This window comes from Cnephaeus nilssonii (genome assembly GCF_951640355.1).
Source record: "Cnephaeus nilssonii genome assembly, chromosome: 1".
NCBI lineage: Eukaryota > Metazoa > Chordata > Mammalia > Chiroptera > Vespertilionidae > Cnephaeus > Cnephaeus nilssonii.
This window is the reverse complement of record NC_137072.1, coordinates 35,281,865-35,308,612: the sequence shown is the minus strand read 5'-3', so window position 1 is coordinate 35,308,612 and position 26,748 is coordinate 35,281,865. Positions and strand designations below refer to the sequence as shown.

The 26,748-nt window shown below is 39.4% G+C and overlaps 1 protein-coding gene across 11 annotated transcripts in view; it reads right to left on the bottom strand.

Moving 5' to 3' along the window:
• The window catches only part of CELF2 (CUGBP Elav-like family member 2), a 546,733-nt gene that overhangs the window by 394,933 nt on the left and 125,052 nt on the right, over positions 1-26,748 (bottom strand). For all 11 annotated transcript variants that reach the window (XM_079768799.1, XM_079768800.1, XM_079768802.1 and 8 more), the window contains exon 2: positions 21,174-21,209. Coding sequence is in view for 5 of the 11 variants with exons in the window: in XM_079768811.1 (XP_079624937.1) it covers positions 21,174-21,209 (36 nt within the window). In the remaining 6 variants the exon portion in view is untranslated. The remainder of the gene's footprint in view (positions 1-21,173; positions 21,210-26,748) is intronic.

Here is a 26,748-nt window from a genome sequence, read left to right as displayed (position 1 = left end):
TGGACTAATCTTCTACCTCTGCTCTGTGTCCCACACCTTCTTACCTTCTTGGGGCTGCCCCCCTTTTCCTGCCCTCTCTACTGATTCCTTATATGCATTTATTTTTTATTTTTATTTTTTGCTGGAGGAATTATTTTTATTCACAATCTCCTCTCCATCTATTCAAGTCCTTTTAATACTCCCCTGCAGGATGTCACCTACATTTAGATATTTTTTACTTTAATGATTAAGATATTACATATGTGTCCTTATCCCCCCATTGCCCTCCACCCCCCACTTATGCCCTCACCCTCCTGGTGTCTGTGTCCATTGATTAGGCTTATATGCATGCATACAAGTCCTTTGATTGATCTCTCCCCCTTACTCTCATCCTCCCCTACCTTCCCTCTGAGGTTTGACAGTCTGATCGATGCTTCCCTGTCTCTGGATCTGTTTTTGTTCATCAGTTTATGTTGTTCATTATGTTACACAAATGAGTGAGATCATGTGATATTTATCTTTCACTGACTGGCTTATTTCACTTAGCATAATGCTCTCCAGCTCCATCCATGCTGTTGCAAATGGTAGGAGTTCCTTCCTTTTTACAGCAGCATAGTATTCCATTGTGTAGACGTACCGCAGTTTTCTGATCCACTCATCTGCTGATTGGCACTTAGGCTGTTTCTAAATCTTAGCTATTGTAAATTGTGCTGCTATGAACATAGGGGTGCATATATCCTTTCTGACTGGTGTTTCTAGTTTCTTGGGATATATTCCTAGGAGTGGGATTACTGGGTCAAATGGGAGTTCCATTTTCAGTTTTTTGAGGAAACTCCATACTGTTCTCCACAGTGGCTGCACCAGTCTGTATTCCCACCAGCAGTGCACGAGGGTTCCTTTTTCTCCGCATCCTCTCCAGCACTTGTCATTTGTTGATGATAGCCATTCTGACAGGTGTGAGATGGTACTGCATTGTCGTTTTGTATGCATTTAAACATGTGTACGTTTATTCTGTCTTTAAGGAACATCCCACCTCAAAGTCACCAGCCACCACTGTCTCTCTCTTGTCCCCTTTGAAGCTGAGCTTCTTAAATGAATCATCTAGACTTGCTCACTTCCAACTCATGTCCGAGTCCACTCCAATCTGGCTATCTTCTACCACCCCAGTTTGGCTTACTTACTACTCATGTCTTAAGTCCACTCCAATCTGGCTACCTTCTTACTTCTCAGGTCAATACTTCTCCTGGATACACCTCTTCACTGCTTCTCAGTGATTGTAATTACTGAGCTGCCGAAGTGGTCAAAGGTATCAAATGCTACCAAGAGACTAAGCAATATATGTACTGACATGTCTACACATGGGATTAGATTTAGCTACACCTTGGTCACTGGCAACCTTTGTAAAATTTTATTGGTGGGGAAAAGGGCATATCTCTCATTCGTCAAATCAACTACATACACCCCATAAGGCAAAGTGACTGAAGAGGCTCCAAGTCACACACCTAGATAAATCCAGTACTAGAACAGGAACCCTGACCTACCAGTTCAACATGTGCCCAAGACATGCTGACAGCTGTTCCATAGTGAGTATAGACTGAGCTTCCCTTCTCCTTTGTGGGAAGAGCACTTCCCTTAAGCCTATCCACAGAGGGTCAAGTTACAGAGTCCATTCAGGAGCCATCTTGGATAGGGAAGAGAACTAGTTCATTGAGAAGAGTGTTTTGCCCAAGGCTCCAGAGTCCTTCCAGAGTATCCCACACTTCCTAAATCTAGTCCTATGTCAGTCACCTACTTGTTCCCCATCATAATTCACTCAGTCTACTAAGAAGTGCACACTTCAGCTTCTGCTCCTGAGATCTTATCTAGGTTCCAGATCCGAATGTCATTCTCCTTTCAAAGCCTAACCAACTCTTCCTTCAGCCCCAGGTGAGAGCACTGCCCCGCACAGGTAGATATTTGATAGTGATACCTGTCTCTTCACCATAAGAGCAGACTTATGGGGCCTGCCCTGAGCCTACCATGGGCTGCAACTCCAGTTCCTTCCTAGCCACAGTGGGACAATTTTCAATTATTGAAGAAATAATTACCACATTGTTTGTGATTCTATGGTTTTTCTTCTTTACCCTCAAGGCATTAATCCACATCACCACAAATAACTGAGAGTTTGTCTTAGAACACAGCATTTAACTGCAGCAAAAATAACTCTCCATCAGGTTGCAATTTGAAACCATACCTGTATAAGCAGCCTATGTAATGACCCCCAATGATCCCACACCTCCTACTCTTGTCCTTGTATTAGCCTTTCTGAGTATGGGTTGGACCTTGTGGCTCATTTAGGACAAAGAGAACACAGTAATAGGACATTAGGTTTAAAAAAGACTGTGACTGCCATCTTACTCGTTTGCCACAATGAAAGGCAGCTTCCTTGTGGAGAAGCCCACATGGCAAGGAAGTAGGGGACGCCCTGGTCCACAGAAAACCAGGAACTGAGGCCCTCAGTCTAATCGTCGGTAGAAACTAAATCCTTCCAACAATCATATGTATGAGCTGGAAAGTGGATCTTTCCCCAGTTGAGTTTTCATATGAGATTGCAGTCCCAGCCTAATCCTTGATTGTAGCTTTGTGAAAGACCTGGGAGAATAAGCCCTCAGCAAGCCATACCCAGATTCCTGAACCAGAGAAACTGAGATAACAAATGTTTGTTGTTTTAAGTTACTAAGTTTTGGGGTAATTTGTTACATAAAAACAGGGTCAAGAATAGAGAAAAATATATCCAAGACAATTTTTCTTTTTTAGTCCTAAATCAAAATGAAAAAAAAAAAAAAAGAAATACACGGCTGAAATTCAAACATGATGAGAAATATGGTGTTTGTGAGGGTCATTTGACTTTTGATTTCCAAGGTTAACAATTAAGAGGAAAATAACACTCATGTTCTTCTATTCCCACCTTCCCAACAGAATAAATGGAGAAGATAATTCATTGCCACTAGCTTGGTGTCACTTGCTTCTTTTATGTAGCTGTTTTGGGCAGATGGAAAGTGAGTTTAGCATCCAAGTGCAATGTTAGCCTTAATGAATCCCCCAAATCCCTTTTTTTCTGGGGTAAATTTACTTTATAACCACCACTATCACCAACGAAAAATTAAATCAGTAAATCAGTATGAGGAAATTGTCAGGAGGAGCTAGGAGTCCTGCTAAAGAAAGCAAGTGTTTATGGATGAATTCCCACTCACTCTGTGACTGGTCTGCCACCCAGTGCCCGGGCCACGGGAGGCCGAGGGAGAGAGACAGCATTAAGCTCCTGGGACATGAAAACACTTCAGTATTTTGGGTCCAGGTTGGCCCTGTAGCATATTTCTCTACTCTTTCAGGAAAAAAGAAAGTAATCACTGCCAAGCTCTTTCTGCTCATATTTCTGGCAAGGAATACATATTTCTAACTAATTAACGCTTTGATAGTGTCAAACTCTGTAAACTTGATGCTGCTTTGTCAGGCCCCCTTCCTCCTCTGGCGTGATTTCTGTAGAATATCACTCAGGCCACAGAAAAGGGAACAAAAGACCACCCTGACTGTAAGTTATGAAGTTAACACAGTTGATGGCTGACAGAAAGCCAATGCTGGCTTTTCCAATTCTATTGGAATTTTGCATTTTTTTCTGCCTTTCTCTCTCCTACCCTTCTTTCCTTCATTCACCAAATAAATACTAACTAAGCATCTGCTAGGTACCAGGCACTATACCAGTTGCTGGGAATATAATGTAATCACACTGATAAAATAGATGCTATCAATGCCCTGCTTTTATGCCCTGAGTTTGCCCTGAAGGTCAACTGAAAATCCTTCCCTAAAAGTCTCTGAGTTCTTTCCTCTTTCAGCCTTTTAGAGAGGGCTTTCTCTAGCCCTCGGAGTGACTGGCCTGAGCATGAGGAAGACAGACTGCCCGAGAACGAACACACCTGGAGCAATGTCAACCACTGAAGGATAAGGCATTATCAAAACTATTGTCCCTCAGAGGAGCAGGTCCCAGTGGGCTCCAGTCCCTGTTGCCAGGCAGTAACCTACTCATGAACATATGTTTCCTAGCTGCCCTTCCTTCCTACCTCACTTCCTCACTCCCTCATGTCCTTGGACTCCAATCCTTGTCTCAGAGTCTGCTTTTGGGGAAACTCCTTGAATTTACAAACTCATTGGGGAGATATAGAAAAGTAACTCCAAATTGTCACAAAACTCCAATTTTTTTCCAACTAAGAAAATAGAAGAATGTGAAGATTTAAATCCAGAATCATCTAAACCTAAGTTGCCTGGCCTGTTTGCAATGACATTTTAATATACCCCTAAGAGTCACAAACATCCATAAAGCATCAATTCAAGGGAAATTTGAAAAATGTAGAAAACACAGGCATATTTTCTGAAAGAATTATGATGCAATGTCTTAAATATCATGCACAAGCATTTTTCATTCTCTAAATGTAAAGATAATCCTTTGTTATTTGGGTCTTTGAATTGGCTGTACTGTTCAGCTTTTTGTTAAACCTAAATAATATTTCCTATTCTGCAAAACAATATAATAACCTGAATCAAATGAATTCTACTTGGTAAAGTTTACTTAAACGCTATTTTTCATCAATATCACATGCCTATTAGAAAACAAAGAACAGCTGGCTTTTCACTAAAGTGATTATTTTTCATTACTGAATTCTTAATATTCAATGTTACCTGTCTCTCTTCCTATCTCTCGAGTCATCCCAAATTAGATTGCTGTAACAAGACACCCAAGTTTACTTTAGTAGAGGGGATAGGATGAGATAAATGGAAATACAGGTGAAAGAAGAGAAGTAAAATTGCTTCTATAACACTTTTCAGTTTCATACAGAATAAATAAAACAAAGATAATTTTAACATCTGTCTAGTCCATAAATGTCAGTTTCCACAAATCAGCTATATAGCCTGTGAATTGACTATAGTTTTGAAGCTGATTCCTGAATATGCATATATATGTATAATATATGTGCATTAATATATACTTATATAATATATTTTAATATATTATATAAGTATATATTGTCATACTACCTAGACATATACTGTCTGTCTACAGTCACAAATACAGAATGAGAACTGTCATACTACCTAGACATATACTGTCTGTCTACAGTCACAAATACAGAATGAGAACACCTGGAAACTAAATTACTTGACATAAATAAGACTTCATATATGTAAAATAAAGCTTCCTAATAGTCAAACTGTGGTCTCTGCTTCAATGATAGCTACTCATCATAAAATCAGAATTGAGAGTCAAACCTTGATTGATACTGTATTCTAAACTTGTACCAACTCAATAACATAATATTGCCTTTATATAGTTCTTTTCAATCCACAGATGTCTACAGCAGGTTTACAGTAACTCAGAGTTTGAAAAGAAATTACTCCTGCAGTGGCAGTTTCCAAAATGCTTTGTAGCATCTTCTGAAAAAGTAAATAATAACAATCCAACCAGAGATGTAAGGTAGAATAATATAAAGAAAAAATAGTATAAATAAAAGCATCATATTCCTAAAGGTATGGATGTAGAACTTGGAAAGCGACTGTTATATCTTTTGAACAAGATGTGACTGGTGGTTTCCCAGTCCTTTTCTTGCTCATAGGGTGGCACAGAGACCAGAATTCTCAGATCTCCCATGGGAGCTGCTAGAAATGGAGAATTTCGGGTCACACCCCAGACCAACTGAATCAGAACATGCATTTTAATAAAATTCTCTGGCCACTTACATGCAATTAAGATTTGAGAAACACTATTGTACATCATCATATAACATGAACACTTGTTTCATCACTTGGCTTTCATTTAGCAAGAACAAAGCTCTGCTGTGAATACTCAAAATGAAGTTTTTGTCCCTGGGGGCAGGTGTGGAAGGAGGACAGAAGTTACCAAAGAAGTGGGGGCGGGGGAGGGGGTGGGGAGGTGCAGACAACCAAAAAGTAGCTAAAAGGGTTTCTGGTTCTATGGCCTCAAAATAGGCCCTGAAATAATAACTGGACTCCACCTACACCAAGCAAATTCAGCTTGTCCAGCAAGAGCAAACTGTGTAGTTTGAGGACTTGCTTTTGAGTCTGTCATGCTCAGTCTAGTCATCTGTAAAACATGATGATACAAGGTAAGTTCCATCTAGCTCTAAAGTTCAACATACAAAAAAGAAATCCGGGTGTATGTTGGGGGGGAGAACACTCACATACGGATATTTGCACAATTCTCATGAAGATTACATTGTGTTCTTGGACAACTTTTATGTTAAACTGTAATTATTACTCCTCTGAGAGGAACCATTTCCTTCTTTCTTTCTTTCTTTCTTTCTTTCTTTCTTTCTTTCTTTCTTTCTTTCTTTCTTTCTTTCTTTCTTTCTTTCTTTGGAAAAGCATTTACTTATTTAAAAATTATATATTACATTACATTTTTTATTGAGTGAGCATAACCATTTTTTTACCTTTGTTCCTTCTAACGGTCTTAGTGCTTCTTTCTACTTTACAAATATCAGTTACAATGTACATGTATATCAGAGAAGGGAGAGATTCCCATGAGAGAGTAAGAGGAAGAGAGGAGTGAAGCGTATGAGAAATCTTTGCAGAGTTGCTGGTTGTGAGATTTCAAGACAACCACCTTGACTTCATCTAGTTCTCCAGGCCTTAGTTCCATTAATAGGGTCTCATTTTCTAATTCTAAAGTAGTATTGTCCCTTATTCTAGCTAGAAACAGGAGTATAACCTTTTCACCCTCATAAGCATCCCTGTATGATTGTCAACAAAATTTAAAATATAGATGGCTCAACACCCCTAAGCTAATATGCTATACAAGCTACCAGGTACTGCTTCATGACCTATTTTTCCTTAACCATTACACAGAAAATTGTTCCAAAGCATCCCCAAAGTAATCTCTGCTCTTTCATTTATAATATTTAAGCAATACTGGAACTAGCTTACAAACTGAAGAGGTAATATGTTGAATTCAACTTGGGTTTCAATTACCCTGGTATTAAAAGGAGACTCTTGCATCATGGAAGTTGAACTTGGATAGGACTTTCTCAACTGAACACTGTCAGCTGCCAGAGCTTCGGGCAAAAACCCAGAAGACATGAAACTTCAGACATGATGGATTAGCCGAGAAGCACCAGGCCAAGATGAGAAAGGCCAAATGAGAGCAGGCAGCAAACACAATTCTGTTGCCAGCAGAACTCTGCTAACAGAGTCATGTACAAATTTTCATTGTGAAAGTCAGGCACAAGATGGCAATTGAGGAGGGCATTTAAAGGGGAAGTAAGTCACCCCAGAGAACTCCTTTTTTATTCTCCTGAGAAATTGCCAGAATGAACTAGAAGCCATTTGTGTATTGCATTCATTATTGCTTCAACATTATTTGTCCTAAAGAATTCCCTTCCAAATTTGCATCTTGCCTAATTTGGCAAAGGATACCACCATGAAAGACAACTTCAAAACCCATTTAGGTGGACAAAATGTCTTCAACAAAACTTCCATGCAAACAATTTCCAAGATGCTTTATTCCCAGATTCTCAAACCTTCAGTTCCATGTCCACAGGTGCCCCTTACCTCCACCAGAAATATTCATCTAGATATCTGGCCTTTGCCTCTAACTCAATATAAAACAACCCTCTTTCTAGGCCCATATTTCCCAGTAAGCTCTTCCGCCAGACCTCCATGATTTGTGGTGGGATTATTATGACACTAGAGGCCCAGTGCATGAATTCATGCATCAGGGAGGTCCCTCGACCTAGCCTGTGGGATCGGGCTGAAACCGGCTCTCCGACATCCCCTGAGGGGTACTGGGTTGTGAGAGGGCCAGAGAGGGATGTGGGAGGTTGGCCAGCTGGGGAGGGACTGTGGGAGGGCTCCAGGGTATGTACAGCCTATCTTACTCAGTCCTGATTGGCCCAGACCCCAGCAGCAAGATAATGTACCCATCAGAGCATCTGCCCCCTGGTGGTCAGTGCATGTCATAGCAACTAGTCGACTGGTTGACTGCCCCTTGGTGGTCAGTGCACATCATAGCGAGCAGTTGAGTGGCCTTAGCATATCATTAGCATATTATTCTTTGATTGGTTGAACAGACCACTGGACAACCGGACACTTATCATTTAGGCTTTTATTATATAGGATTTCCAAACTGGAACATGACCAGCATTTGGACTGGCTTTCTCCTTCATCACCTAAGTTTTATTGATTTGTTTTTCCCCACAATTTTCTGTAATCAACCGGTGCTTTTTTCTTTCTACAGTGACCAGTTTACTTCATGTATTCATTATCCTCATTTGGACTATTTAGAAAAATCCTTATCTCCCAGTTACTCATTAATTCATTTGGCCAATATTTGAGCATCTACTCTGTGCTTTAGGCTCTGTTCTAGGTGTTTAGGATAAAAAAGTTAGCAAAATGGGCTTGGTCCTAGTCCTCAGGGAGTTTCTGGGCTGGTGGAGCTCTTCCCATTGCAATGCATTCTGCAGGACACCATCTGACTAACCTTGCCAACACACTTTAAATAATATATTCAATGCCTCCAATGGCCTCCTGGAAAGAAAACAAAGCAAAACAACAGCAAAGCTTTTCTATCATTTTAAAGCTTACAAGCTGGCTTCTATAGACTTCACTAATTTCATATTTCATTATTCTCTCAACAAACCATCTGGTTGAAACCAGCTGGCTGAATCTCCACTTCAGGACACTCCGTAGTCCTTGCTCTTTGCTTTGTTAGTGCTATTTCTTTTCCCAGAAGATCTACACCCTCCATCGTGATGTTTTTCATCGTGATATTGTCATACAAAATATGTTCTCCCTCTCTCTCTCTCTTTTTCTCTCTCTCTCTCCTGTGAATTTAAGTATTTAGGAAATTTATATGGTATTTAATGTACTCAATAAAAATGTTTTCACCTTTATCATGTGACAGATTCTGTGCTTGCACTGAGATTCAAGGAATAACATACTTTCTCTTACTATAAATCAGATCTCTACTTTTAGAATCTTTGGTTCTTAAATACAGGGATCATTGTACATTGTATCTTCCATATATTTCCTTGTTAATACAGGTTCTCAAAGATGCAACTAGTAATAATGACATTGTTAATATCCACAGATTCATTTTGAGGTTTCATTATTTATTATGTCCATATACATCTTCATTATTCATTAAATATTTAAATTAGTTGTGAGCCAGTCGTAGAAACCTACTTCAATAAAAGTATAATTTGGGAATGATTTCCTTTTACTTCGGAAGAAGAGCTCTATAATGAATTGTACGCCCTTAGGTAACATGCTTACAGATACCAGCCTGAGAGCCACAGGTCTGATTCTGGTGAGAGAGGGTCTCAATGCTGTATTATGTTAGTAAAGAGAATTTCCACTTATTCACTGGATAACAATGCTCCCAATCTGGATTGCTCTTTATAATCCTTTATATAGCTTAGCAATACTCCTTAAAGTTAAATCTAGTAGGTTAGGGATGAATAGGGATGAACCCATACAAGTAGAGGGCTAAGGATGAATAGTCAGGCTAAATGGTGAATTTATTTTCTCTGTTGGCTGTGCCACTGCTTCAGTTTGGTTTTATAAAGTGCTATGTGAGCTTAATATTGCTTATTTGAAAAATGAAAACAACATAGGATGCTTGAGTGGTTTGGGCCCAAAAGGAAATCTGTATATGTGCCAGAAAGAGGGAAAAGGGAAATACATAATAGAAACATTTACAAGACCTAATCTGAAAAGAAAGGTTTACAAGGTATAAAATTAAGTATGCATAAATGAGAATGAATGTTATTAATTTATATGCTCTTGGTAGCTTGACAATTCCAAACACCAATGGAGGCAAATGCAGAAAGCAAACCAACCCTGACCAGGAAGAGGAGCTCTCCCACCTGGTGCTGTCAAAGCTCAGTGGACAGCAACATCGGAAATCCTTCGAGGAGGCCAGAGAAGCTTTCATATAACGAAGTGGTATTAAGTAAACATAAAATAGCTGTATGTAACACAGAATTTTATCTTGGCAGGGCCCCTTTAAATACAAAAGAAAATGAATGACAGGAAGTTATATGATCCAAAATTATTACCCAAGAGGTTGTAGTAATGGCTGTTAGAATGCCTAAGCCATGAATTCTCCTTTATTCTGCCATTGGTTCTGCTTTCTGCAAGTTGTGTGGGCGCGCTCATGCAAGTGTATGTGTGTGTGTTCCCTTGCATCCTCTCAAGAGGTGCAACTTTTACATAGCAAACAAGAAATTCTAATTCTAAAATTATATCTTCCACAAAAACCATCTTTTATTCCCTTGCTCTAGAAACTCTGAAGATATGAATACTTCCACAAACAATGACTAAAACTCCAATTCTATATAGTAACAAATTCAGGATATGGCACGTTTTATCTTAAAGGAGTCTAACTGCTATACAAATGCTCTCACGCAAAAATAATGAAATTCTCAAACTGTGATAAGTGTGTTTAGAGTCTTTATTTTGATCATGTATTTCAGGTAGCACTTGTGGATAATATAGCATAGCTTTGGATTACTGAGCAGATGAGAAAAATCTAAAAGAAAAAAAATTAGGGCAGGCCTTTATTAAATTTTAAAGTATGCCTTTGCTATACTCTTATAAAGAGCCAAACAGGGTATCAAAATCTCTAGAGATCACCAGTATAATTTCTTTATCATGTTCCATTTAAAATTTAATTATGCAGTCTACAACAAGAAGAATCTGAGCGTTTTAAATAGGTCATGCAGTGAGTAACTTAATATTCTAAAGTTTTCCTTGTAAAGATCGTTCCTTTGATAGTCTGTTATACATCCAAACACTATATTACAAAACAAGTATAATTTAATTCAGTCAATATAGACTCATATACATCAATAAAGAATGAAATGTTTTGATTTAGGTAATTTGGAGAATTAATGAAAATCATGTTCCTGATAGAACTGGCTATGATAGATGGGGAATATTTGCATACATACTTTCTTTGGTAATCGTCATTTTCATGTATTATAGCAAGGTTAAGGGAATTTTATATTTAATGTTTGTTTATTTTTGTTTTAAATAAAAAATCATTCATAGCAAAGCAAAAATGTAGCCACTGAATAATTAATATCTGAATTAGAGGTTCATATAGCCTATGGCCTGATACTCCTTCCATTGCCCATCTCAAATTTCAATTAATATACAACTCGAATTTCTTATACTAAAATAACAAAGTAAGCACTGTTTTGAATACTTTACATGTATCATCTCATTTTATACACAGAACTTTTGGTCCTGTATTACTCCTAATTTTATAGATAAAGAAAACAAGGCACAGAGAGGTTAAAAACTTACCAAGGTCACAGAACTAGTTAAGTGGCCAAACTGGGATGTGAACATGCTGGAATTATGCTCCAGGGCACATGTGTGGAACCACTTCACTAGGCTGTTTCTTATAATGCAATCAGGTGTCTTATCTTGGACATAGACACTACCCAAGTGTTAATACAAATAAGTAGCATAAAGCTATCTTTGAATGAACCACTATAATAGCTACCTTGTATTAATTTGCTTGTTGTTTGCCAGGCTCTGAGCTAAATATTTTATATAGATTATCTTCTCATTGTGACACTATAAGATGGGTACCACAATTTTTCCAAATTCACAAATGAAACGTGGAGACAGAGATATTAACTAACTGGCTCATGGTCACATGACTAAGAAATGGCAGACATAAGATTCAAGTGTGTCAGAGCCCACAGCCCAATGCCTTAACCTCAATAACAATATACACTCAACAACAAAGGATCCAAAGAGCTTGATAACAAATTTAGGTTAATTGCTTTCAGCCAATAAGATGAGTTTTTCTGGGTGCCAAGAATATAAAGCAGTGAGTAGAGTGGGAAGGGTGATAGAAGGCAGAAATCATATATCTGGTCTACCACTGGCTCTTTGGGAGAAAGTTTCTTCAAAGCTCCCTCTCTCCTTCCCTGTTATAGAATGAATGTTTTTGTGTGAACCTCCCCCCACAAAATTCATTTGTTGAAGTCCTAACCCCCAATGCCTTTGGGGGAGATTAGGTTTAGATGAGGCTGTAAGAGGAGGTCTTCATGATGGGATTAGAGCCCTTATAAGAAGAGAGTTTGATTGATGACTACTGCATTGCAACAGAGGAAATGAGGAACCAGTTGGAGGGCATTTTAATAGTTACAGTGGGACTTTATGATGGCTTAGAGAGAGATGGGGAAAGTGGACAAATTAGAGATAAATTTTGGAGGTTGAGCCAAAGTCTTTGCTGATGGATAGTCTGCTAAGTGTGAGAAAAAGAAAGGCAATATAAATAACTCCAGGTTTCTCATTTGAGCAGTTGGGTGCATGGTGGTAATGTGGGCATGGGTAGGATACAAAAGTTCTCTTTTGGTCACATCAAGTTTAGGATATTATATCTAAGTATTGATGGTAAATTGACAGCTGGGTATTCAGATTTGAGGCTCAAGGAAGAAGTTGGGGCTAGAGATATAAAAATGGAAACTATCCATATAAGATGACCTTTAAACCCATGGAACTAGATGAAATCTCTCTCCACAACCTCTCTACAACTAAAGAGAAGTGGGCAAGGGAAACCTGGTTGCCTTGCCATTTAGAATCAAATAGAAGAGGAAGAATAGGCAGAAAGACTGAGAAAGGACAGCCACTGAGAGAGGAAGGAAATGGGAGAGTTTGGTGTCTCAGAAATTAAAGAGGCATTTCATGGAGAAGGAAGAAGTTCCTATCTTGAATGAGAAACCAAACAAGAGAACAGATAAATGGCCTTTGACTTTACCTAGATGGAGGCTGCTACTGCCCTTTACCAGGCTTGTTTAGTAAAATCAAAGGGTCAGAAGTCTGGCTAGAATAGGCTGAGAAGAAAAAGAAACAAGAGAACTGTGGCAGATACCATTCCTCAAGTATGTACAAGCCATTTCCCCCTACCCAGATTCCTACCTTCCTCCTTGATGGCAGAATATACATCTCATTATAAAGGCTGCAAATACCAGAAGTCCAATTTTCATTCTCTAAGAGTTTAGACATGGGCAAGAAATTCTTCCCTAAACTAGCGACACTTGAGAAGAGATGCCTTTCTTCACTAGATGTGGTCAGGTCTCCATGTGATAGCTGGAGCTGCTGCAACAATATTGTGAACTTGAAGCACACCATGCCCAACATGCTGAGGATGGCGGAGAAGAAAAATGTGCCAGGATGTCACAGGATGCTGAATTAACATTGGGCCCTCTCCAACCTCTTGAACTACAGCTACAAACTCAATTTGCATTTTCCAGCTTAATATAGCTAGAGTGCCTTTAGATAGATTCAACCTGAGAAAAATAATAAAGAAGAATATATATATGGCAAGGTTCAAGCAGGAAAGAATTCAGTCACTGACCAGGAGTGAAGGATGCATTCTATAAGGTTAGGAGGTGGGGGTCTAGGCAGGGTGGAAGAGAGAACACATCTTACCAACTGTGACTGTGGCCTCAGAGTTAGTATGCAATATGATAGTTGGGTGCTGGAAGCAGAAATTGAATAGTGTAAGGTGTAAAGGTTTGGAAACCAATCACTTAGATCAGAGGGCTTGTATTTTATTGTTAGCCAAGTGGTAAATCTGAAGAGAGAGGGGCTCTGAGGATTGTAAGGCCCTAGGGTACCATGAAGTTCTATATGAAGAACTTCAAGCCTTTTTCTTTCCCCAAATCTATTCTATAGATTTGCCCAGATTACTATTCTTAAGGGACAGCTTAGAACATTCCCTGGATGAATAGTATCAAAGAGAATAATAGCTCCTCACACTGGTTAAACCCTTCACATCATCCAATCATCCCCTAAGCTCTTCTTCCTGCTTCTGCACTCCATCCAACAAGATGGTACTACTTCCTGTTACATACACACATTCCCTGCACAAGACCCCTAGGCATCAATGATGACATTTTCTCTGTGCACAGCCCCCTTCTCTGCCACATATTTAAACCTGACCCATCTGCTCAGGCCTGCTCAGAAGGTTGATTCACAATGCTGTCCTCCAATCAGAAGTGTCCCACTTTGTTGCTGAAATCCCTTAGTGCATTTAGTTTACTTACATGTCTTTCTACTTAGGGCATTAAGCACTTTCCACCTAGCACTATGATTGTCTGTATCTGTGACACTAGATCAAACTATTTAGGGGAAGGGCTGATGTTTTGTTTGTTTTCTACCACAGAGCCTACAAGCATTCTCAGCATATAGCTAGTGCTCCATGTCCCTTTGTTGAATTAATGAATAAATGATAAATTCTGTAAATATTGAACCAGAGGGAATTGTTCTTTCTTAGGGATTATAAAGGAGTCAGGAAATGTTCATCTGATCTAGATTATGTAGTAAAAGATTGGCTTGGAACTAACAATTTTTTTTAAAGATTCCACATACAAGTTATACCATGTAGTACTTGTCTTTCTCTGTCTGGCTTATTTCACTTAGCATAATGCCCTCAAGGTCCATTCATGTTGTTACAATGGCAGAATTCCCTCTTTCTCAAAGCTAGTACTCCATCCTATCTAATAAAAGAGTAATATGCAAATTGACCATACCTCCTCTACACCCACAATCCATGCCCACCAGCCAATCAGGAGCAAGTATGCAAATTAATCCAAGTGAGATGGCTGTGGCCACCGAGCAAGCAGGAGGCTTAGGTTTTCCCGGCAATGGAGGAAGCCAAGCTTCCCACATACCCTGGCTGGCTCAGGTCTGCACTCAGGGCTACAAAGTTTCAATTAAAGAAGATAAATAAATCCCAACAAAAATGGCAGCAGCCACAGAGCTGGAGAGAGCAGGAGGCTTGAGTTGCCCCCGACAATGAAGGAAGCCAAGCTTCCGCAGCCCTGGCCTTCCTTGGCCTCTGCTCAAGGCTACAAAGTTTTAATTATAGAAGATAAATAAATCCCAACAAAAATGGCTGTGGCCATGGAGCGAGCAGGAGGCTTGGATCCACTCAAGGCTACAAAGTTTCAACTATAGGAAATAAATAAATCACAGATACCAGGGCCTCCGCTCGGGTCGCTGGGGGGCATGGCCGGCCTGCAAACCACCACAGGCCCCTCGCCCAGGCCGCCCCATGCCCCAAGGGAACCCCCACCCTGATCCAGGACACACTTCAGGGCAAACCAGCTGGCCCCCACCCGTGCACCAGGCCTCTATCCTATCTAATAAAAAACTAATATGCAAATTAACCATCACTCCAACACACAAGATGGCTGCCCCCATGTGGACACAAGATGGACACCACAAGATGGCCAGCAGGGGAGGGCAGTTGGGAGGGACCAGGTCTGCAAAGGAGAGCAGTTGTGGGCAATCAGGCTAGCAGGGGGGGGCAGTTGGGAGGGACCAGGCCTACAAGGGAGGGCAGTTGGGGGCAATAAAGCCTGCAGGGGAGGGCAGTTAGGGGTGACCAGGCCGGCAGAGGAGGGAAGTTGGGGGTGACCGGGCCTGCAGGGGAAGGCAGTTAGGGGCAAACAGGCTGGCAGGGGAGCAGTTAAGCATCAATCAGGCTGGCAGGGGAGTGGTTAGAGGGTGATCAGGCTGGCAGGAAGAAGTGGTTAGGGGCAATCAGGAAGGCAGGCAGGTGAGCAGTTGGGAGCCAGCAGTCCTAGATTGTGAGAGGGATGTCCGACTGCCCGTTTAGGCCCGATCCTACTAGGATCGGGCCTAAACGGGCAGTCGGACATCCCTCGAGGGGTCCCAGATTGGAGAGGGTGCAGGCTGGGCTAAGGGACACACACCCCATGCACAAATTTCGTGCACCGGGCCTCTAGTTGAATATATATTTGCCACATCTTTTTTATCCATTTATCTGCTGACAGACAGGTTTTTTCCATATTTTGCCTATTGTGAATAATGCTGCCATGAACATGGGAGGGCATATATCTCTTCCATAACCTGTTTTCATTTTCTTTGGGTATATATCCAGAAGCTGGATCCCATAGTACTTCTAGTTTTAATTTTTGAAAAACTTCCATATGGTTTCTCATAGTGGCTGCACCAGTTCATTCCTATCTACAGTGCACAACAGTTCCCTTTTCTCCACATCCTTGCCAACATTTGTTATCTCTTGTCTTTTATATGATAGCCATTCTAACAGGTGTGAGATGACATTTCATGTGGTTTTGCTTTGCATTTCCCTGATGATTTGTGATGTTAAACATCTTTTAATGTACCTGTTGGCCATCTGGGATGTCTTCTTTGGAAGAATATCTATTCAGCTCCTCTGCCCACTTTTTAATCAGATTGTTTGCTCTTTTTGCTATGGAGCTCTATAACTTCCTCATATATTTTGGATATTAATCCTTTATTAGATATATGATTTGCAAATATTTCTCCCATTCATTAGGCTCCCTTTTAATTTTGTTGATGGTTGTCTTTGCTGAGCAGCAGCTTTTTAGCTTGATGTAGTCCCACTTGCTTATTTTTGCTTTTGTTGCCTTTGGTTACCAACATTTTTATCTTCTAATTTCTAAAGGTCTTTCAGAAGTCATCACTTCATATTGAGGAAATGATAAATATGAGATTATGTTAGCTACTAAAGGCCTCCACAGGAGACTGAATATCTAACTTAAAACCCCTCGAGAGCCATAAGTGGTGAGTTGAGCTAGCACAACTTACTTTGATTCTCCTCCTTTTCCTGTTGCTGATACCTGACTAGCCAAACCCATGACTGAGAAATGTGGTTAATCAGAAACTTCATTCTTGCCCTTCCACTACATGGAATCTGTTCAGTTCAAATTTTGGATAACAAAGTTCAATGATTTAAGACAAAAACTGCATATGTGAAACAGCAATGTAATGAATGACTTTTGTCTCTGATAGCCACACAAAGCAAGCAGTTCATATCTTTTTGGTAGATATGAATATGAATATGTCTCAAACAGTAATCCTATGGTGAATAGTGGTAGTCTAGGAATTGGGAGTTCTGTTTCTTATACTGAGTACTTATGTTCCCTAACTCCCTCAAAGAAGGCATAGAAAAAGAGATCATGTTATTAGATTAAAATACAAGGAAAAAATTCTAAGTTTTTCCTTCATAAATTTACTTTTTGGCCTCTGCCTCCACTGTTTTATGCTAAAATTTAGTAAAAGACGCATCTGATTTATACACTTAATTATTTTAAGCTTCATTTACCGATACTTCATGTTCTTCAAAAATTACCCTGACTTCTCAGTGGTGTACTTTAAGAATCAGCTTGTGGATCTCTGCTGTAATACTTAAGCTACTTCTATTAAGGTGTATTAAGCCACTTTATTTTCCATACTGTTTAGTTTAGGTTGAGAAACAGTGGACTATATTAACAAGGAATTAAAATGCTCTCTCTTTTTCAAAAACAGCCACTAATATTGCAGATCACATTAAAACCTCTGTTAGTATAAACCTTGTTTATACCTTTACTCTGCTATCCAAAATAAAGTTGTATCTCTGTATAGGCACCATATACATTAAACACCAAACTCATAATAACTAATTTAATGCCTGAATTTCTTTTGAACAATTGGGATATTATCATCATTTAATTAAAACACATCTACCTAAACTAAACTCTTCACCATTAAAAAGCTTCTTGAAAGACATGCTTGTAATGGGGAATAAACAACAATTGTTCTGATTGATAAATTGTTCTTTGCCACAGCAAAACAGAAGTGAGAAATTACATGTAAGATCGAAAATGATAATTTTCCTAGTTCAAGAAATGTAACCATACATCCCATTTCCACAACACTTCCCAATAAAGAGGACAGCATGAGTACTATCTGCAGCCAGTTTAAATATTTGTTTTAATCATGACAAGATCATTGGTTTTAATATATATAAGTACAATGCTTAGTGCATGTTGCTCATATAATCTAATTTTCCTGGTGACATATTATGACTATGCTTTAATTTCAGCAATGGCAAGAACTCAGAAACACTTTAGGTTATCATTAGTAATGGAAAACAAACCTGCTGCCTGCTCATACACCTTGTGCACATAGCTCATTCAACTTCAAAGATGTTTAACTACCGGACATGATCCACTCAATTTGGACACTTTCACAGAATATTATCAACCAGTGCCAGCTACTTTAAATTAAGGCTACGTAAAGCAATTAAAGTTGAAATACTCCACCCTTGTGCAATATTTGTAAATGGCCTTTGGAAAATTTCGAGACAGTCTAAGCCATGAGAACCAAACCACAAAACTGCTATAAAACGCCATTGTCTTCCTTCCCAGCCTCCTATCACTAGTTAGCAGTTGCCTGAATTGCAATTTTCTGTTTTTCTTAGATGTCACAGCATAAGCATATTTTATGACTAAAAGGATAAAAACCCCAGTGTCATGTTCCACTAATCATTAACTATAAAATAACAAACCGAATAACTACAGGTGCCTTGCTCTTAACAGCACCAAGGTTTTCCAGGGCTCACTTGCACTTTCCCAGTGACAGGCTGAAGAAATTGGAAGAAAAAAGGCTGAAAGCTAAATAACTGATTGCATTCCACAAGAGTGTACAAACAAACAAATGTTACCAAAAAATATTCCAAATGCCAAGAGAAGTATTCATCATTAAATAATTGCATTATTTTATGTTAATGTAAGGAAAGGTTATAATTGTGAATGAATATGTCCTAAAGTGCCTGTGGAGAAAGTAAAAAGAATACCTGAGGTTCCATTAGAAGCCAATTGAGAAATAACTGACATATTTGTCACACCCTTATTGCTATGCCATTACCACGACTGAGAGTTGCAGCTTGAATGGGATTGTTGTCATGTTTATTTTCAACATGATCCAACATTAGAATAACAAAAATTCATGAAAAAAAATAAGTAGGCTCATTACTAAAATATCTCCCACCAAACTTAGGAAGAGAGAGAACGCTCCCTGGAGTAATAAAACAGCTACAAAAGAAGATAATTTGCAGTGAATATAGGAAATGCCACTTGGTATTCACAATAATAAGCATTGCTACTTAATAGAATTCAGGGTGCACACCAGATTTTTCAGACATCTGAGTAATTTTTATCTGCATGTTACAGCACTGTGTGGGTCTCATCTGAGGGTCGTCCGCTGCTTAGTCATTCTAGAGAAGTTTGAAAGTCATTCTTTGTTCCCTTATTTGGGGATTAACTTCTTCACCACAAGCATGGGCAAATACACAACTCTCTCTCTCTCCCTGAAAATGATGGGATGCTGAAGCCTTCAGAGTGGACCTTCTCCATAGGGAAAGCACAATGACAAACAAACACAGGGGATACATACACCAGAGCACACATCTGCTTTAACCCTCTAACCAGCACACAGTTGAAATGTTTCTTTGGGACGTTATCCAAAGAATTAAGACATGGAGTAATTTAAATATTTGGATCACAGTAAACAGTTTTTTGGCAATATTAATCATGATCCTATAAGCAAAGATTTTCTTTACATAAAAAAGCAACCAAATGTGCTTATCTCCTGTAACAGATGGTGACGATATGTACTGTTCCTATTCCCTGTTCATTATCATAGTCTGTTCACACTTCTTTTTCTTATTCTTAGGATTCTCTTGTTTTTCCATTTCTAATAGTTCCCAATACCCTATGCCCTATTCATTTGTTCACAAATGGTTACTGAACATCTTTAAAGCTAAGGCATGATGCTAGGTGCTATATGCAATGCTCAGCAAAATATCTCTTAAAATATTGCCACTCCCTTCCTTTTCTTTTTGTCCTCTAATAAATAGTGGTAATCATTTTTGATGGAGAGCTCTCCATAATTTGCATCCAGTTAATCATATCTTATTTCATAAAGAAAAATATAAAAAATATATAAAATAGACTGATCAATTTATATATTGATTTCTTTCCCTGCTGAGATAATATTACTAAGTGTTTAATTCAATGATGATAAGAAATACAAATGTATCTATATTATCATCAAAACTATGATGTAAATGCTTTAGAGGAAGCTTAGGATTATTTTATAAATCTACTAATGGCCTGGTGTATGAAATTCGTGAATGGAGAAGGGGTTCCCTCAGCTCAGCTTGCACCCTCTCCAATCGGGGACCCCTTGGGGGATGTCTGACTGCAGTTGGACATCCCTCTTGCAATCTGGGACCACTGGCTCCTAACCACTCACCTGCCTGTCTGCCTGATCGTCCCTAACTGCCTCTGCCTGCCAGACTGATTTCCCCTGACCCCTCTGCCTGCTGCCTGCCTGATCACCCCTAACCTCTCTGCCTGCCTGCCTGATCACCCCAACTGCCCTCCCCTGCCAGCCTGATCTCTCCCCCAACTGCCCTCCCCTGCCAGCCAATTTGGTTCTGATTGGTTGGTTTCTATGCAAGTCAACATCAAAAGCTCCGCCTTTTAGGCAGCCATTGGCTCCTCACAGTTCACCCAGATTTGGTTCTGATTGGTTGGTTTCTATGCCAGTCAGCGTCTCCGGGCCTATCTCCAGGGCTGATCAGAGAGGTAAGGCTATCAGCAGCCCTGCAGAGGCCTGGAGAGAAACAGAGGTGCAGCTGCTGGTGAAGCCCGGAGAGAAAAAGAGAGGCAAGGGCTGATCAACAGCTGCCATGGAGGCTGTGGATCAGACCCTGCCTCTCTCTCAGGGCCTCTCTCTGGGCCTGATCTGCAGCCTCCTCGTCAGTCAGTGCTGGGTCACTGCGCCCGCACTGGTGGCAGTCAGTGCTGGGTCTCCATGGCAACCCAGCACTGACTGCAGGATTGACTTCTGGTGTTCGTTCGAGCCTTCGGTCGGTTGTTATGGACCCTCCCTGGGTTTTTATATATTAGGATAAATCCTTGAACACAATAACAATAATGGATATACTGAAGGAAAAAACCTAATTCCATGAATATAATAAAGGAAAAAGCATGTTGATGATTTCTGTGAAGAATATAGCTCATCTATGCATCCCCAGGTATAGGATCTATTCTAAAGGAATGAGGAGTTCTCTAAGTCATATGTGGACATCACCCTCATCACTTCTTGGTTATATCACTTCTATGTGACTCATACACAGTTTTTGGCATTTACATAGTGAAATAGGAGGTCTTAAATCTGATGTGAGGGAGATAAAATGAAGAAGTCCTCTCTAAGAGCACACAGCACTTCTTTCTGGGAATATCAGAGATCATGCACAGAATAAGCATAGCACATCTACTCACCTTGGTAGGCTTCCAGCTAACTCTGTGGTTGTCTCTCTAGAGGGGAAAAAGAAGATATGTATGAAGAGCTTATTTTGTTAAATTCTAAAAACGTGTTTAATAAAACCGTAATATAATGTTCCAAGGCATAACAGTATCATATATGTGCAAAAGATACTGTATCATATATGTGCAAAAGATACTGTATATGCAGCTATTATGAAATTCAATATTGATTAATCACATTTCTGATTAACTCCCATAAATGTTTTAATAGTTATTTTCAAAGGAAATTTTACACACATTGAAAATATCTGCCTCTGCTTCCTGGTGGTAGAACTTAATTCAGTTTAAAATAATAAAATTTAAAAATGCACAACATATAGAAGGAAACAGGAGGGGAAAATCCTAAACTACCTTTTTAGATATTTTTCAGTTAAACAAATCATCTGTCTTCTCTTTCCAAGAATCATTTAGGAACATGTTCTTTTAAGGTTGTGTCTTTGTGTTGATGCTGTCACCTGAGGTTTATGAAAGAATACATACAGCACAAAATCCAATTCTTTTAGTAGCAAATTACTGCTTTTCACATCTTTGTTACAATGTCTTACCAGCTGGAATTATTGAAGGCAGATGCTATGATAATTCAAATGGCACAAAAGACAAGCCACTAGACCAGACACAAATTTAAAAACTGAATTTTTCCTAATTGCAATATCTTGTCCTTCTATCAGAGATGTGCTCTTGAGAGCAATGTCAAGTTATGATGAGGAGAGCTTGATGTTGAGATATTTTAAAAGTGGAGGTGGGCTCAACTTTAGATGGAGGGATTAAAAGTGTGATTCTAAGGGCTTCTGGATTGAACTTGGAGGCTGCTGTGCTTGGAGAGAGCATGGAAGCTCCATATACCTTGTCCTAGGCATCTCTTCCATTTGGCTGTTTCTGAGTTCGGTCTTTCATAATAAACCAGTAATCTGGTGTGAATCATGTGACACAGTGACAGACGGTGATTTTCTGCTTTGGTGGGGCGTAGATGTGTATGATTAAGGGATGCTTTTAGTCAAGAGACCTCTAGGCAAAACAGGAAGATAAAACTCAGATTTCAATGGGAAGAATATAACTTTGGCTACTCTCCAGACACTTCTTTGCAAGCAATAGAGTCTAGCATTTTTGTTTAACTTTTTCAATGAGATTTCTATTAAAAAGGTACAATCATCTGATGGTGTTACTCCATTTTCATATTCCATGGATATCTAGATCTTGATTTGGAAGTTTTTGACAACATGTTCAGTGTATGACTTATTATCAACATTATCAATGAAGGTCATCCTGGTGTCTTTCCTGAACACCCTTCCCAACTGCCCAAATCCATGAATAGCTATTCTAATTGTCCATTCCACCAGATGTCCTCAAAATTAACAGACAGAAAAGGGAAATAAATGGCTAATGAGTTACCACCACTTTTTTGTCCCCTCTCCAGTGGTGGGCTGTTGCCAGCTTCTAGTTCCTGCTCCAGCCCCAACATGGACTGAGAATTTTCTCTGAAAGCAGGAGTTCAACACATGTCCTTTTGATTCAATATCATGTTTACCTCTTACATACTGTTTTGTGTGTGTGCGTGTGTGTGTGTGTGTGTGTGTGTGTGTGTGTGTGTGTGTGTGTTGATAGAAAGAGAGTTATATCCTACGGTGCTTGAAAACATAATAAAAGTACAACTGAAATTGAGTTGTAGTTTTGATACTTTTAAGTTGTCTTTGAATAGAGGGTGCTACTCTGAACATGATGCAAAGTATAGAAGAAATCAAAGAAAGAGCTACCATCTTTGTCTGAGGACAGTATTTAAGAGGTACACCTAGACATTATTAAGGAGATATAGGGAGGGAAGGAGAGCTGGAAAGAGGAGTAAATTGGAAAGGAGAATAAAGAGAAGAAAAGAGGAGAGATAGGCTGTATATCCCATGGAGTTTAGGCCTTCTGGAAATATTAAGATCCAAAATAAAGTTGACATTTACTCTTCTTATAAAAAACCTTCTTAGAAAAAAAACAACAATGAAAGGTCTTCTAAAAGTCATTTCTTGTGGACAATAAAATGTGGAAGGAGCAATTCTCTATATCATCTTTATAGTCATACAGAGTCCCAGGGTTTAGAAAGGGAATTTGCTGTCATCTAGGAATTAAGGCTTTAGCACTAGGCAGCTAAGAGTGGAGATTTCCTTCACTTTCCATGGACAGCTTTCTTTAAATATTATTGGCAATTAAATGTTGATATTCCTTTTCAATAGCCGATATGATTTTGAATTATATAGTAATCCATTTTTTGTAAAAATTTGGAAAATATAGGAAAAAACCAAATTAAAAATAACCTATAATTATATGATAGAAAGAATTTCAGTTTATTAGAGTTCAGTATTTATTTATATGTGCTTATGTCTATATGCATTTTTATATAAGTGGAATCATACTGTGCACAATTTTGAATTCTTTCTTCCTGTAACAAAAAAATAAAAATGATATTTGATGGTTGTATTGTCAAAAAAAGTATAATTCTTAGAAACAATAGTATAGCCACTTCTTTGGGTCCTTTGATCCCTTTAAAAGTCTCATTAAAAATATAAACACATTACCTAGAAAAAAATAACAATATACACATTGATACACACACAAAATGTGGTGTACAAATGTAGATGGTTTATGAACATCCCCAAGCAAATATGCCATCCATGGGTCAGGAATATCAGCTTTAAACTCACATTATCTTTACTCATCTTGTCAATTCAAATAAAAGACCTCCTTCATGAACTGTCTGGGGCCCTCCTGGCTTCTAGAACTTTCTCCTACTTATTGTTTGTGATAGCACCTGGGTATTGTAGGGATGTTCTAGTTCCTGTAGAGCCATCCTGCCTTAAATAAATAAGTGATTCTAAGTTCAGCTCCTATAGAAATGTTCTTTCCTAAATAATCATACAATATTAAACCTTCAGCTTTTATTGATATAGAAACTGGCTTTTGAGAGAAAGTATTCATTCATTCAGCAAAAACCACAGTTGAAAGCTTTGTTCACTGCAATGCTGAATGTTTTACCTGCATTCATCTCTTCTAAGAATCCAGTGCCTGCTTAAGGCTAGAATTGTGGACACCTCAGCTAAGGAGACACCCCTCCTTTTCATCTGCCTTTATGACATTTATCACAACCGAACTATCTTTTAAATTTCATTATTTCTCATTTTGTCACTTGAGACCAACATCCATACTAATAAAAGGGTAATATGCTAATTAGACTGGGAGACCTTCCAGGAGACCTTCCGGACAAAGCCATGGTGGCAGGGCCAAGGCAGAGGCAGTTAGGGGCGATCAGGCCAGGAGGGGAAGAAGTTGGGGGTGATCAGGCCAGCAGGGGGGGCCAGTTGGGGGCAAGCAGGCTGGCGGGGGGGGGCAGTTGGGGGCAAGAAGGCCAGCAGTGGGGGACAGTTGGGGGGGATCAGGCCAGCGGGGGGGGGGGGGGGCAGTTGAAAGCAAGCAAGCCAGTGGGGGGGGCAGTTGGGGGCGATCAGGCTGGCAGGGGGGGCGGTTGGGTGCGAGCAGGTTGGCAGGGAGGGGCAGTTGGGGGTGAGAAGGCCGGCAGGCAGAGTGGTTAGGGGTGATCGGGCAGGCAGGCAGGTGAGCGGTTAGGAGCCAGCGGTCCTGATTGCAAGAGGGATGTATGACTGCCGGCTTAAACTGGCAGTTGGACATCCCCCGAGGGGTCCCAGATTGGAGAGGGTGCAGGCCAGGCTGAGGGACACCCTCCCGCCCCCTGTGCACAAATTTCATGCACCAGGCCACTAGTATGTGAATACTCAATAAATCTGTGTTTAATTTGTAAGGAATGAATTCATGAACTTTTCTGACCTTCTGTTGCCTTTGAGTGCTAGATCTACGTTTAGAACTTGATCATAGTAACAGCAGCAACCTAGGGTTGAGGTACAATTACCTTTCCTTCTTTCTAATCTTTTATCTCTTTATTTTTGCTTTCCAGATTATCCATATTTTAATATTATGAGTCCCCTTGGTATCTTTTTAAACTATTTTGGATATACGTTATCATAAGCCCACTTACATCATTTCTCAACCTCGTACTAGTACTAGACTGACATTTTGGGCCAGATATTCCTTTGTTGTGAGGGGCTGTTCTGTTCATTATAGGGTGTTTAGCATCATCCTTGGGCTCTACCCACTAGATGCTAGTAGTATCTACTCCCTTCCTTTTCCATTTGTGACAATCAAAATGTCTCTATACATTGTCACATGTCTCCTAGGGTCAAAACTACTCTCAATGGAGAACCACAGCAATAGAGCAATACAATTTAGGATCCATAATTGACTTCTGTTTCAAAGCCTTACTGGATTAACCAACACTCTTCATGCCCATGGAAAAACATAGTGACAGCCCTCTCAAGAATCCGGTCTCACTGTGGCTCCTGCCACCTATGTTTGCATGTTCACAAGGAGTATGTTGTGTTTGTTCCCCAATCCACTTATGTTAGTGGTACTCATGCTAATTTTTAAATCTAATTAAACATGATGTAAAAATGATAAACTATTAATTTGAAAAACTTTGTTTCTTTGAAAACTAAGTTGGACTCTTTGAAAAGATTCTTAAATCAGTTTAAGAAAAAACTGATGCTGAATTAGGTCTAGAGGCAAGACATCTATAAATACTGGAAAGAAAGAAAAGATTTTGACCACTGTCTTTTTGGTTTTTGTTCCTCTTCACAAATAAGCTAGAAATTCCTAGATAATGAATTGTGGGTGTGATTTATGCACAAAAGACAGTGCCTAACTTCATTCAGTAGATCCACACATGTAAAGTAATGGTGCTGGCCTGATCTTTATAGCAAAAAAGTTATGCTGTCACATAGTAAGTACTAGCAGAGGAAAATTCTTTCATACAACCATGTACTCAAAAAGTTACATTAGAGCCTGGTTGGTGTGGCTCAGTGGTTCAAGAGCATTGACCCTTGAATCAATAGGTCACAGGTTTGATTCTGGGTCAGGGCACATGCCCAGGTTTTGGGCTCGATCCCTAGTACAGAGGTCGAGCAGGAGACAGCTAATCAATGATATTCCTCTCTCATCGATGTTCCTATATCTCTATCCCTCTTCCTTCCTGTCTCTCTAAAAATCAATACAAACATGTTTTTAAAAAAGTTAAATTATACTTATAGACATTACTTCATAGGAAAAGTAAGTATTGGTTAGCATAAGTGAATGGATGAACACAGTTTAAGTGATAATATGTTACCTAAAAATGTGGTGATTCCATTGGAGCATGTAGCTCCATGCTTTAAAAAAATTACAAAGAAAGCAGCTAGGATTCACCAACCAACAGGTACTATCGAGATCAGCAAAACATTAAAGCTTTCAAAATGATGAATCATTCACTTTTACCTGTTTACTCCTGCTAACAAATCTGAATTATTCACATTTTCATAAATTTATATCTTTCGTAGAAAAAAAAATCCCTGAGGAAAGTAAATTTAGCAGAATGTGCTATGTTTCACCTAGACAAAGCTCCTTTATAACCCAACTGAGAGAACATACAGAAGGTGCCATACAG